The 15,018-nt window shown below is 37.6% G+C and overlaps 1 protein-coding gene across 3 annotated transcripts in view; it reads right to left on the bottom strand.

Annotated features, from left to right (window-relative positions):
* KATNAL1 (katanin p60 subunit A-like 1) overlaps positions 1-15,018 on the bottom strand; it is a 90,407-nt gene that overhangs the window by 22,593 nt on the left and 52,796 nt on the right. For all 3 annotated transcript variants that reach the window (XM_011946927.1, XM_011946929.1, XM_011946930.1), the window contains exons 5-7: positions 10,265-10,392; positions 9,768-9,873; positions 306-464 (exon numbers count right to left, since the gene is read on the bottom strand). In XM_011946927.1, coding sequence (XP_011802317.1) covers positions 306-464; positions 9,768-9,873; positions 10,265-10,392 — 393 coding nt within the window. The remainder of the gene's footprint in view (positions 1-305; positions 465-9,767; positions 9,874-10,264; positions 10,393-15,018) is intronic.

Here is a 15,018-nt window from a genome sequence, read left to right as displayed (position 1 = left end):
TTCCATCAGCTCACTAGAGATGCAGAAATACTAGTCAACCCACACACACCACCAAAGTCTCTTCTTCCACCCTCAGTGGACAGGGTGCCAAAAGGCCTTCTTGTACCTTAAAGAAAAAGATACACTGAAGATACACCAACTACCCCACAAAACTCATCATCCCATTTCTCGTCAGTGTGTCGAGAACTACTAAAATAGAACTACACTGCCCTTTTCAAAAGAGATTCCAGGTGGACAGAACTGATTTATGCGAGCATCACAGGCCTACACACACTACTTTGAAATCTGAATTTATCGTCACTCACCATCTCAAACAACAGACGAACTAACTTCTCAGATTCACCTCTATATTTAGATGTCAGCGTAGAAGAGGAAACGTTGAAGAATGTTGTACCACATTCAGTGGCAACAGCTTTAGCCAGCATAGTTTTACCAGTGCCTGGGGGTCCAACCATCAGTACACCCTGACATTTCAAAAGATGAATTAAATGATTTATCAGATTAAAAAAGTTTTATAAATTATCATCAGCTATTAATGTACATTAAGATTTTTCCATCAAAAGATAAACTCAAAATTATCACAGTAATTTCATGCATTTCATGCACAGTAATTTCATGCAATATCACATGATGCATTTAGCAAGAGTATCATTTTATAGCTAGAAAAAAATGAAGAAATTTCACAGAATGTCTCAAGTCAGAGGTAGTCAGAGATAATCTAACAAAAAGTCTAGACAACAAACAGTTTTCTCATATATTTAGATAGAATCTCAGTTTCCTGAACCTGGCATATGATATATATATATAATACTGAGCACTGCTTAAAAGCAACTGTTCTGTTTACACATATTAAAAATAAGACATTTTCTATCACATGTGGCAGAATTACACATTCCTTACCCTCTATAAGGGACAGAACCTATCTTCCACAGTGCATTTATAATATACACCTTTCAGTAAAAAATAAAGACCCATTTATGAGTTAATAAGGTAACAGTAAAAAATCCAGTGGTGATTCAAACATAATCAAATTAGCAAGATTTGTATCATTTTATAGTGTTAAGACAGTTTATATAAAACAGTGATAGTGATGAAAGAGCCAGTAAATGCAGAATAAAAACCAAACTTTAGTTACTTCTTAGTTTTGAAAACAAACATAAAAGTATTCTATAAAAACAAATCAGTGAAGAATAAAAATTATTCAAGGAAACCAATCCTCTAGTCTTAAAAAACTAATGGGTTCTTAAATAATTATTTTCTTCCAGTACTTTTAATAGAGTTTAAATACATAGCTCACACTAAATTTTTGTGCATAATATTTGGTGATTCCTTAAGAGGAATTCTGATCCAATTGCTACTTTGGTTTGACAAGCTTCTGGGGATTTAAGCTTTGAAAACTATGTGTATGTCAAAGTTCCATAAACTCCAAATTCAGAAACTGTCCAAATGCTTTTCTAGCTATAGAATTTTGATACACAGATCAACCAAGAATCACTAAGATTTGAAACATTAGTTTTACAAAAATATTTTTTTGTTTTGTTAGGGAGCCCTCAACTTTGCATGAGGTTGAGATTTTAAAAACCATGAAAACGACCAATTGATGCTATCAGCATAGCCAGAGCAAGGTTCTTACTTCTGCGATGCCTTTTTCCATTCTGTCTGAGAGGGCCATCCTGTAATGCCATTAACGTGGCCACCTCCTATAGGAGTTCATTTCTAACATTAGCATCTGTTCATAGCTACTGTACGATATTTATAAACTTCACCTTCTCATGACATTACTCCTTTAATTAATTTCTCTCTTTCCTGTATCTCTTTTGTCTACTGGCTCTTTCCCCTCGGTATATAAATACACTTTAATCTGTCACATTACAAAAAGCCCTTAAGGAAAGAACAGTCTCTTCAATAAATGTTGCTGGAGAAACTGGATAAACATATAAAGAAGAATGAAACTAGATGCCGATCTCTCACCATATACAAAAATCAAAATGGATTAAAGACCATATACGAAAATCAAATCAAAATAGGTTAAAAACCTGAAACTACGAAACTACTAGAAGAAAACACTAGGGAAATGCTACAGGACATCAGTCCAGGCAGATTTTTTGTGTAAGACCTCAAAAGCACAGGCAACCAAAGCAAAAACAGATAAACAGATTATATAAAACTAAAAAGCTTCTGCACAGCAAAGGAAACAACAAAGAGACACTCCCACAATGGGAGAAAATATTTGCAAAATATCCATCTGACAAGGGATTAGTAACCAGAACACATAAGCAGCTCAAGCAACTCAACAGCAAAAAGACAAATAATCCAATTTTAAAATGGGCAAAAGGTCTGAATAGACATTTCTCAAAAGACATACAAGTGTCCAATAGATATAAAATGCTCAACATCACTCATCATTAGAGAAATTCAAGTCAAAACCAAAATGAGATCATCTCACTTCAATTAAAATGGCTTTCATCAAAAAGATAGCTAATAATAGATGATGGTGAGAATATGGAAGAAGGGGAATGCTCCTATACTGTTGGTGGGAGCCACTGTGGAAAACTGTGTGGAGGTTCCTCAAAAAACTAAAAGTAGATCTACCATATGATCCAGTAATTCCACTACTGGGTATACATCCAAAAAAAGAGGAAAAAAAAGGGAATCAATATATCGAAGAGTTATTTGCACTCCTGTGTTTATCACAGCACTGTTCACAACAGCCAAAATATGAAATCAACCTAAGTGCCCAACAATGGATGAATGGAGAAAGAAAATGTGGTATATATATAAAATGGAATACTATTCAGCCATAAAAAAGAATAAAATCTTGTCATTTATAGCAACATGGATGGAGGTGGAAGTCATTATGTTAAGTGAAATACACCAAACACAAAAAGACACATATCACATGTTTTCATTCATTTGTGGGAGCTAAAAAAGCATCTCATAAAGACAGAATAGACTGATGGTTACCAGAGGCTGGGAAGGGTAGGGGTCAAGGGGGAATTGAGAGGTTGATTAATGAGTACAACTTGATAAATCAGTAGTGTGACCATAGTTTACAATAGTCTATTGTATATTTCAAAACAACTAGAAGAGAATAATTTAATAATTTGAATGTTCTTAGCATGAAGACAAATGTTAAAGGTGGTGGATATCCCATTTACACTGATTGGATCTTTACAAATTATGCGAATGTATTATCACATGAACCCCAAAAGCATGTACATTTATTATGTATCAGTTCAAAAACACAAATGTTTTAAAAAGAGAGATAAAATTGACACCAAAAAAAAAAAAAATTCCTTCACTTGACTCTACAAATCCTCTAGCTACTATCAACCTCTCCTTCCTCTCACGGTCAATCTTCAATGGTTTATGCTATTTCTTCTTCATAAGCTACAACATGACTTTAGTCTTCACCAATTCACTAAAAATACTTCATTTACTAACCTAATGACCACTCTTCAGTCGGGCCTCCCTGACTTCTCTCTGACCTTTGACGCTGCTGATACATGGTATTAATCCCCCTCTTCTTGAAACCCTGACACTGCCCTTTTCCTGACACTTCTGCTCTCTGGCTACGTTCACCGCCTCAGATCTCCCTCTTTCCTCTGCCCTTTACATTCCCAAAGCAATTCTAAACCTTTCCCTTTAAAAACTCCTCAACAAACTCATCCACACCCATATCACCAACCAACCTTTCTATCTCACAATTTTACACTCACACTCTATCTGAAGCTCCCGGCCTCTATTTTGAATTAGCTGCTGAGTATTTACTGAAACACATTTTGTTTCTATTTAAACCTGCTCCTTTCTCTATTTCCAATATCAGTTCCCTGCACCCTGTATAATAAAGAATTTAGCTGGCCTTTGTCCCCAGTCCCTGGAAAATAGCCTCTAAAACCTTGGAAATACCCTAGTGACAGGATTATTTTTGTTATCACAACAGGCCCTGAAATTTTATGCTAATGAGGTGACTCATGGTGGGCCCCTATATAGTTAACGCCAACAAGACAACTCAGAATGGGGGGTGACCATGCCAGGAAAACCAACCATGTGATCAGAGAGCTGGGGCTTTGAGCCACGTGATATCAACTCAACCTTTGGGGAGAGGAAGAGAACAAGAGATTAAGAATCACGGGCAATGATTCAACGGATCACGTGAGCTTCCCTAATTGGCAATACTCTATGTATTTCTCTTAGTCCATTTGTGTTGCTACAGAGAAATACCTGAGGCTGGGTAATTTTAAAGAAAAAAAGGTTTATTTGGCTCACAGTTCTGCGGGCTGCACAGGAAGCATGGTGCCTGCACCCGTTCAGCTTCTAGTGATGGCCTCATGCTGCTTCCACTTACAGAGAAAGGTGAAAGGGAGCCAGCAGCATGCAGAACTCACATGGCAAGAGCAGAAGCAAGAGAGAGGGGCAACAGCCACTTCTCATGAGAATGAATGGAGTGAGGACATGCTCATTACCATGAAGTCGGCACCAAGCCATTCACGAGGGATCTGCCCCCATGGCCCAAACTCCTCCCATTAGGCACCACCTCCCAACACCACCACATCAATAATCAAATTTCAACATGAGATTTGGTGGTACAAATAACCAAACCATATCCAAACTATAGCAGTACTATCACACGTCCATGTGATGCCATAGTCTCCATATTGTCACACTTCCAGGAGAGTAAAGCATCCTGACTCCAGGAAGAGAGGGCGAAAGAAGCGTCACCTTGCGCATCCTTCTAGACCTCGCCCTGTAAGTTTCTCCTTTTGGCTGGTTCCGATTTATATCCTTTGGCTATAATAACAGTATCATTGTAAGTAAAGCTGCTCCCTGAACGACTCGGGGGTTGGGGCACCAGTCCCCTACACAGTCAAAAATCTGCATATAATTTTTGATTCCCATAAAAACATAACAATGAATAGCCTATTGTTGACTTGAAGTCTTGCTGATAACAAAAACTGTAAACACATATTTTATATATGTATTGTATATTGTATTCTTACAATAAACCTAGAAAAAAGAAAACGTTATTGAGAAAATTATGAGAAAAATATATTTATTATTCATTAAATGGAAGTGTGTCACCTTAAAGGTCTTCAGCTTGGATAGGCTAAGGAGGAGCAGGAAAAGGAGGGGTTGGCCTTGTTGTCCCTGGGGTGGCACAGGCAGAAGAAAAGCCATGTGTAAGGGGATCCACAATGTTCATGACTATGTTGTCCTGGGCTCGACTGTAAGGCCTCCCGAAGTTCTGTGAGTTGTTCTAGAGAATTATCAAACCTGAGAGGGTAGTGGGAACCCCTGAACTTGTAGCCAGCTGGTTGTAAGAGTGACCTAGGGATCCCCAGGTTTGCAGCTAGTGTCTGAAGTGAGGGCAGTCTTGCAGAAAACTGTGCTCTCAACCTGTGAAGTTTGGCCCAGCTCTACGTAGGTCATGTCAGAAGTCATTCAATTCAAGCCTGGAATCTGGGAGTCATACAACTTGTCTCTCTCCCACATCCCTGTAAACAATCAGTCACTTATACCTTCTAAACATCTCTCACAAATCCATTGATTTTTCACTAATCAAAAAGCCCATGCTTTCTACAGCTATCTGTTCTCATTGTTTGGCTAGATTACTTCACCAGCTTCCTGATGAGATTACTTTTTCATGTCCATCTATGTCCATCCCCAGCCTATCCTCCATACTGCTACAGAAAAGATATCTTCCTACACTTGCAAATACCCTTCTACTAAAAACTCTTCAATGGCTCACTGACATCTTTAGCATGGCATGCAGGGCTCTTTGTGAGAAGTAGGTCACACCAACCACTCCAGCAGTGTCTTTTGTTACTATGTCCCATATAAACACTCTACACCTGCAGCCACACTGAACTACAGAAGATTCCTCACATACACTATGTTCTCTTACACTTTTCATGTGTTTGTACATGATATCCACTCTGCCTTAGAGCCTTTCTTCATCACATCTACCTGTTTAACTTCTATTCATCTTTCAAGTCTCAGCTCAGAGTCACCTGCTCTGGGAGGCCATCCCTGATATTATTCTCCACAGCAGACTAAGTCCCTCTTCCTCTCTCCTGCCATAGCAGTGAGTTCATTACTCTTTCAGACACTAGTCACACTGTCCTCAACAAATACTGCACTTAACACATGGCCTCCATTAAATACACGCTTATTCACCCAAAGACCATGAGCTTCTTGGGGGCTATTATTATTCACTCATTTTGGTATCCTCCGCACTTAGCCTATCACGTGACACAAGGTAAATACTCAATAAATATGTATTTCCCCAGTGTAAATGTATCCAATGCTTACTAAGTACTAGGCCCTGAGGAAAAAAAATTGAATTTGTCAGGAATCACACATAAATCCTCAAGAGATTTTTAATCTATTAGAAAATATAGATAAATTATGATGCAGTCTGACAAGTGCTAAGATAGGCTGGATGATAAATGGATAGATAACTAGAGTTTCAATGTAAGAGCGATTCAAGCATATGTTTATATACTTCAGCCACTGAAAATACAGTAGTCTATTTCTTGGGCATCTCCTTATTTTCTAAGTACAATTTTAAATGTTGCCTTTATAAAAATCATATAATCTGATCTTAAAACTTATAAAGAAGGACCTCGCTATTATTCTGTTACAGAAAAGTTCATCCCAGAGATATGTATTTTTGAAAAGGCACTTAATATCTCCGTCTTTTACTTCTCTCACAAGCTTCAGCCCTGTATTTCTTTTTTTTTTTTTTTTTTTGAGACGGAGTCTTGCTCTGTCACCCAGGCTGGAGTGCAGTGGAGCGATCTCGGCTCACTGCAAGCTCCACCTCCTCGGTTCACACCATTCTCCTGCCTCAGCCTCCCGAGTAGCTGGGACTATAGGCGCCCGCCACCACATCCGGCTAATTTTTTATTTTTAGTAGAGACAGGGTTTCACCGTGTTAGCCAGGATGGTCTCGATCTCCTGACCTCATGATCCGCCCGCCTCAGCCTCCCAAAGTGCTGGAATTACAGGCGTGAGCCACCGCACCCGGCCAGCCCTGTATTTCTAACTTGGTGCATTTCCACGTTAATATTATACCAACATTTAAAACTCAAAAATAATTCCATATCTTTTTCCCCAGAAGCAACCCCTGCTCCTACTGAACTTTCAACATCAAGAACAATAAACCAGCGTCTTTCTCCTTCCTGAGCTCCATATTTATGTTATCATCACTATTCTGCCACAGGCAAAACCCAATTATCTTTGCCCCTGCCTTCTTCTTGACATATATATTACATCCAAAAGGTTACCAACTTCCTTCAGTAAATATCACTAGCATCTGTTCTTCCATTCCTAATTCATAATCACCATCCCAATTTAGGCTCTTTGAATTTTAAGCCTAAACTACTGCCAATCACTTCTGCACATGCTCTTTGCCTCCCATCTTTCTGTGTTCATTGCAACCAGATTTTTTTTTCCAACTCACCAGTTTAATTATGCTACCTACCTGCTCAAAGAGGTCTCCCAAACATCCATAGAAAAAGAATCGAACTCCTGGGAAATACAATCTGGCCTCAACCTACCTTCCCATTGGAATCTTCCACTAATTTATTTTTTCAACATTTACATAATTCTACGGCCTCATTAACTCATTTTAACCTCACTATATCCTATAACTATTATTATTCCCATTTTATAGATAAGGAAACTGAGGCATGGAGAAGTTCCATAACTTGCTCAAGATCCCAGAATAAGTGGAAATGGTTAGAATTCGTATGCACCCAGTCTGGATCCAGGATCTGTGCCCCTTACCAATATTCTATGCTGCCTTCCTTACAAAACTTCAACGCATCTATTCCCAAACACACTTACACTTTCTCACTATATTCCACTGCTCACGTCATTCATCCCCCTCAAGTTCCTACATCTCCAAAATGTCTCCTCCAACACAGTGAAATCCTCACAACCCTACAAATTGCAGCTTGAATCCCACGTCCTCAAGCATAAAGCCCCTGCCCAACTCTCTCTTTAGGATGTCTCACAGCTCAGGGACTATGTCTTGAAAAACAAGGAACCTCACATATAACAGGGCTAAGTAAGTGCCTGAAGGATAAAGGAATGGTATCACACAATGTAGAAGAAAGTGTGCTGTGGAGGGAAAGGCACATATAAACATAAGAAGCTGAGACACATTGAATTTTAAATTTTCTAAAGATCTATTATGGTTGTCACAACCTATTTGGACTTCAATTTTCTAGTCTGTCAAATAATGGGGATTTAAGATGATCTCAAAGACTCATTCCAGTTCTGAAATTCTGGAATTTACGTTTTGAGACAAATTTTATAAACCTGAAAAATTTCTGAGGTCTCCTTATTTTCATGTATTCTTTAAAATACATTTATCAGGCTTGAAGCAGTGGCTCATGCTTGTAATCTCCGCACTTTGGGAGGCCAAGGTGGGCGGATCACTGGAGGCTAGGAGTTCAAGACCAGCCTGGCCAACATGGCAAAATCCAGCCTCTACCAAAAATACAAAATTTAGCTGGGCGTGGTGGCACGCACCTGTAATTGCAGCCACTCAGGAGGCTGAGACACAAGAATCACTTGAACTCAGGAGGCAGAGGTTGCAGTGAACCAAGATCACGCCATTGCACACCAGCCTGGGTAACAGAGTGAGACTCAGTCTCAAAAAATAAATAAAATAAATTTATTGTCCTATTTTAGTAAATAATCTATTCTCATAAATCCCTAAAAAATTTCAAACACGATCTTTTAAAAAATAATAATAGTTCTAGTCAAGAATTTTATTCTGCTATTGCAGAAAAAAATTATTTGGTCAGGAAAAAGATTGTTTAGAAATATATCTTATTTTCTTAAGCCAGTTTGCCAATAAATACTACAAAAGCACAGCAAGGACAAAATTAATTCATAAAGTCAGATATTTTGCAATGACATAAGAAGTAGTTTTTTTTTTTTTTTTTGAGACGGAGCCTGGCTCTGTTGCCAGGCTGGAGTGCAGCTGGGGGGATCTTGGTTCACTGCAACCTCCAATTCACGGGTTCAAACGATTCTCCTGCCTCAGCCTCCCGAGTAGCTGGGATTACAGGCACGCACCACCATGCCCAGGTAATTTTTGTATTTTTAGTACAGATGAGATTTCATGTTGGGCAGGATGGTCTCGATCTCCTGACCTCGTGATCCACCCTCCTCAGCCTCCCAAAGTGCTGGGATTACAGGGGTAATCCATGGTACCCGGTACCCGGTCAAGAAGTAGTTTTTTAAAACACAGCTAAAGACCTCTCTTTAGAAAAAATATTTGTGAAAACTCAAAATATAGCAAATGTAGTCTATAAAATAGTTAACAATGAGCTTCAAGTCAGTGACAAGTAAAACAAAATAACCATCAATGAGAAATATTCCAACTTCTGAAAAATAACTGTTTGATCACACCTTTCTTCTATTAGACTATGCAATATTTCTGCTTAATCTGCTTAACTTTTTATTTACAGAACCATATATCTAGAAAATTCTTAAAGCTAATCTCTAGCTCAGCATCCCTGAGGGAAGTGACCTAAAGACTATATAGTTTCAACACTCCAAGCCCATCTCTCCTACTATGCAGATGTAACACATCACAATACAAATTCAAATCCAGGTGTTTTGGGTGTATATAAACTTCTCCCAACCTTTTCAAAATAGGTCAAATACATCGAAAACTACAGCAATGCTGCCTTTCATTCTGATGCAAGCAGCATTCTTATACCAAAACCAATTTAATAAATTCTCACCTTCCATGGCCTTCTAATCCCTTTGAAAAAGTCAGGCATCCACATTGGAAGAACAACAGCTTCCCTCAGCAACTTCTTAGCTTCTTCCAGATCTGCTATGTCATCCCTTTGAAAGAACAGCAAAGTTTCATAATGTTTATTCAGGGATCTTAGATTTATGGTCAAACCTAATTCTTCTCATTGTTTTTACTTATGAAATTATTCTCTTATTAAGAACATTATTCTAATTCTTACTGCATAAAAACATCAGTGAAAACATTAGTTATTAATGAGGACGTGTCACTGAATTAACAACTTTTGTCAGTTATATATCAACTTCAAATTAACATGTAAAATGTCCTGGTTACATTCGACAGAACTCTCCCGTCAATTCTATACTTTCATATTACAGAGGTGGTCATAATCAGATTAATGAATAACAAGAGAAAACCCACACCAAGCCAACCTATAACTTGTGTTCTCCTCTACTTTAATTCAATAATTTCAAAGACTCTAACCAATGAATGCTAGGATTCCTGGACACAATGTCTCTTTCAAGGGCTTCCACCAGATCCTTATCATAACCAGCACCATCAAATTTTGGCATTTCACCATCACTTGCACCATCTTGCATATTCTTCCTTCCCTGGGGATAGGTATAAAAAAAAGTACTAGTCAATAACTGGATAATTTAGTTAACATCATTATGCTTTGAAAACATTATAATGCCATCACTTTCTAAATAATTTATTATTTAGATAATAATGATTATAAATATATAAATAATAAAATAATAATAATAATTATTATTTTAAGGTAGTATTTTCTGATTACTCAAATGCCATTCTCCTCTATTTAATTCATCAGAAATACATGAACTGGTCAACTTTATTAAAAACTTCAAATCTACATTCTTGCAGGGACAGTTGCAGGTAAGACTAAACATCCTTGCTAGATCCCAAAAGACGGGGAAAGCCTACATTTGAACTGGTAGATGCAGAAGATTTCCACCACTACTAGAAAACATTTTGAATATTAATGTAGAAGGATCTTTTTAAATGGTATTAAGGCCATTAAAGCAATATGCTTTACACCAAATCCTTCATTTAATAATATCGTTGTTTTAAAAGGAACTATATGCTATGATTTCTATGGGGTTCTGCCAAGATTTACACAGCTTTGAAAAGCTTTAAATGAAATTTACTTATTTGCCAGAGACAGTCCAACTATGGAAATACTTCAGCAAGCATAGCCAAGTGCCTCCCCAGAGCTTTAGCCCCAGTTACTGCCTAGAGTAAAAATGAAACAAGAAAATGGTCAAAATGAGTCAATCTCCTAAACTTCAACCTCAAAAGAGACAAAAGAACAAGACAAACTTCTCTAATCCCACTTCTGAAATAGTCAAAAGGCTCAATCATAAGTGCTGGGAGGAAACTAAATGGCTCCTTTGGATAGATGCCCTGGTTCCTTTAAGCCACTAGGTAAGTGACCAAATGGTATTCTGGTACTCCACCCAAAAAAAATACAAATTATTTCTGGGCAGTATGGCAGCAGTATTACATTTATTAGTAAATTTTCAGGAAGATTCTTGCATTCCAGATGACAGACATCAATATTGACATTATTAAAAGGAGTAAATTTTTGGCACCTACACAACAAATACAACATCAACATACTTAAGCTTAGGCTAGAGTCACATTTTATAGTACGGATAGGCCAAGGTTACCAAGTCATATTCAAACAACAAATAGCTAGGAACATTCTGTAATCATTTTAAAACTATTCTAGAAATGTATCAACAAAGAATACAACAGAAACTGACATATCTGGAGCTTGAGCCTTCATATGGCATTGTAATTTATATTTACCAAGTTAAAATTAAAATTTCATTTTAATATGAATGTCCAAGTGGCCGGAAAGAACTTAATAAACACTACATCAGGAAAAAGAAAAAGCTGCATGCCTATCTGAAAGTAATAGCAGTATCACAGGATTTTTTGCGCATCTTTTACGTGCAACGCGTGTTATTGCGCATTAGGTTTTAGAGCAGTGAATGAAAATACATTATCTGCCCCCATCAAGCATCTAGTCCAGAGGGGGAAACAAATAACAAGTAAATAAAGCAAAAACACACATAAACTGTGAAGTGCTGTTAAAAAACCTGAGCAGCCAGGATAGATAAAAGGTATTGCACAGAAGAAAGAGGTTGAAGATATGGGCAGAGGTGAGTCTGGATTTCTTCTGGCTCCTATAGAGGATGGGGCAGAGGAGGAGAATCTAAAAAGTAAAAGCCTCTCACTACGCAGAAGGAGAAGTGTGTGTATAGGCCAGTTAAATGACCTGCCCGAGAACCCAAGGTTTCTCAGTGGTACACTTGAGACTTGAATACAGATCAAGTACCACAAACAAGATTCTGGAAACGTTTTCAAATCAAAATGGTGAGGTTATAAAAAAGAGACTTAGGAAAACTAAGATTAATTTGGTCATACCAGGAAATCAGTAAAATGGGTGACAGTTATTCTTCATAACAAATACTTAAATTAGAATATAGACATCAAATATAAACAGCTAGATTAAATGCAATACCTAAAGGAAACTATTAGTTAAAGGCAATAAAGCTAACCTCCCCCAAGATATTAAGTGTACATAAATAATACTAAGTACAATGTCACTGAAATGATCTTACAATTCTTTCCTTAGATTTTCATATGAGTTGACTAACGTCAACATTAGCAAGAATTTGATTTTTAGCATGAGGGTTGATATACTTTTTTTCTTATGAAAGCAAAATATTTTAGCTTATTTTTACTAACATCAAAATTTCCCACATCAAGAAAGCTTTGTTACTCATCTTTCATTAGTGTTGGATAATCTTCTATTTGAGGAAAACTAGGCTTAAAGTGACTAACAATTAATGATACAGTCTGCCCTAAAATGCAAATTTTTTTACATTTTACTATGCAATCTCTCACACTGGCAAATTAAGTGAAACATGATCAGTTACTAGCTCTGGGTCTTGCATTTTAAGAGAAATGCTGATAAATTACACCCAGGGAAGGATAATCAAGATGATAAAGGATTCAAAACCCATGTCATATGGAGGAAGACCAAGGAAACTAGAGATACATAAGCTGAAGAAGTAAATCTTAATGGGGCAATACAACCAACAGGCTTACTAAGTATTATGCTCAAAAAAAAAGAAAAAAAAAACCAAAGCAAGGGCCAGTAACAAAAGATACAGATTTCAGATCAGCAAAAGAAAGAATTTTCTAACAATGGATTCTGTCCAACAGACGAATCAACTCATTAGGTAGTAAGCTACCACGCATCAGAAATTACTGGCCAATTAGTAATAAAAATCACTGGGTCATAGTCACAGGGATGTCTAAGCTGAATTATAGCTGATCTTTTTCCTGTAAAGCCACTGCCTCTCACTTGCCTAATTTATTCATCTGTTGCCTGATTTCAAAGGCCCAAAGAAAGTACAAAGTTTCTTGGAAATCTCATTATTTTTCTTTCTTTCTTTCTTTTAAATTGTAAGTTCTAGGATACATGTGCGGAACGTGCAGGTTTGTTACTTAGGTATACAAGTGCCATGGTGGTTTGCTGCAACCATCAACCAATCATCTACATTAGGTATTTCTCCTCATGCTATCCTTCACCTCATCCTCCAGCCCCCAACAGGTCCCAGTGTGTGATGTTCCCCTCCCTGTGTCCACGTGTTCTCATTGTTCAACTCCCACTTATGAGTGAGAATATGCGGTCTTTGGTTTTCTGTTCCTGTGTTAGTTTGCTGAGAATGATGGTTTCCAGCTTCATTCATGTCCCTGCAAAGGACATGAACTCATCCTTTTTTATGGCTGCACAGTATTCTGTGGTATATGTGACACATTTTCTTTATCCAGTCTACCACTGATGGGCATTTGGGTTGGTTCCAAGTCTTTGCTATTGTGAATAGTGCTGCAATAAACACACGTGTGCATGTGTCTTTATAGAATGATTTATAATCCCTTGGGTATATACCCAGTGATGGGATTGCTAGGTCAAATGGTATTTCTGGTTCTAGATCCTTGAGGAATCACCACACAGTCTTCCACAATGGTTGAACTAATTTACACTCCCACCAACAGTGTAAAAGCGTTCCTATTTCTCCATATCCTTTCCAGCAAACCCTTCAAAAAACCAATGAATCAAGGAGCTGGTTTTTTGAAAAGATTAACAAAAGAGATCACTAGCCACACTAATAAAGAAGAAAAGACAGAAGAATCAAACAGACATAATAAAAAATGATAAAACGGATATCACCACTGATTCCACAGAAATACAAACTACCATCAGAGAATACTACAAACACCTCCACGCAAATAAACTAGAAAATCTAGAAGAAATGGATAAATTCCTGTACATCTACACCCTCTCAAGACTAAACCAGGAAGAAGTCAAATCCCTGAATGGGCCAATAACAAGTTCTGAAATCAAGGCAGTAATTAATAGCCTACCAACCAAAAAAAAAAAAAAAAGCCAAGGACCAGATGGATTCTTCTACCAGAGGTACAAAGAGGAGCTGGTATAATTCCTTCTGAAACTATTCCAAACGATTTTTTAAAAGGGACTCCTCCCTAGCTGATTTTATGAAGCCAGCATCATCCTGATACCAAAATCTGAGAGAGACACAACAAAAAAAGAAACTTTCAGGCCAATACCCCTGATGAACATCAATGCAAAAATTCTCAATAAATACTGGCAAACCAAATCCAGCAGTACATCAAAAAGCTTATCCACAACGATCAAGGTGGCTTCATCCCTGGGATGCAATGCTAGTTCAACATACTGAAATCAATAAATGTAAACCATCACATAAACAGAATCAATGACAAAAACCACAGGATGATCTCAATACATGCAGAAAAGGCCTTCGATAAAATTCAACACCCCTTCATGCTAAAAACTCCCAATAAATCAGGTATCGATGGAACATATCTCAAAATAATAAGAGCTATTCATGACAAACCCACAGCCAATATCACACTGAATGGGCGAAAGCTAGAAGCATTCCCTTTGAATACTGGCACAAGACAAGGATGCCCTCTCTCACCACTCCTATTCAACACAGTATTGGAAGTTCTGGCCAGGGCAATGAAGAAAGAGAAAGAAATAAATGGGATTCAAATAGGAAGAGAGGAAGTCAAATTGTCTCTGTTTGCAGATGACACGATTGTATATTTAGAAAACCCTATTGTCTCAGCCCAAAATCTCCTTAAGCTGATAAGCA

Source organism: Colobus angolensis, unplaced genomic scaffold (genome assembly GCF_000951035.1).
Source record: "Colobus angolensis palliatus isolate OR3802 unplaced genomic scaffold, Cang.pa_1.0 Scaffold255, whole genome shotgun sequence".
Taxonomy (NCBI): domain Eukaryota; kingdom Metazoa; phylum Chordata; class Mammalia; order Primates; family Cercopithecidae; genus Colobus; species Colobus angolensis.
The sequence above is the reverse complement of the archived record's forward strand: the minus strand, read 5'-3'. Positions and strand labels throughout refer to the sequence as shown.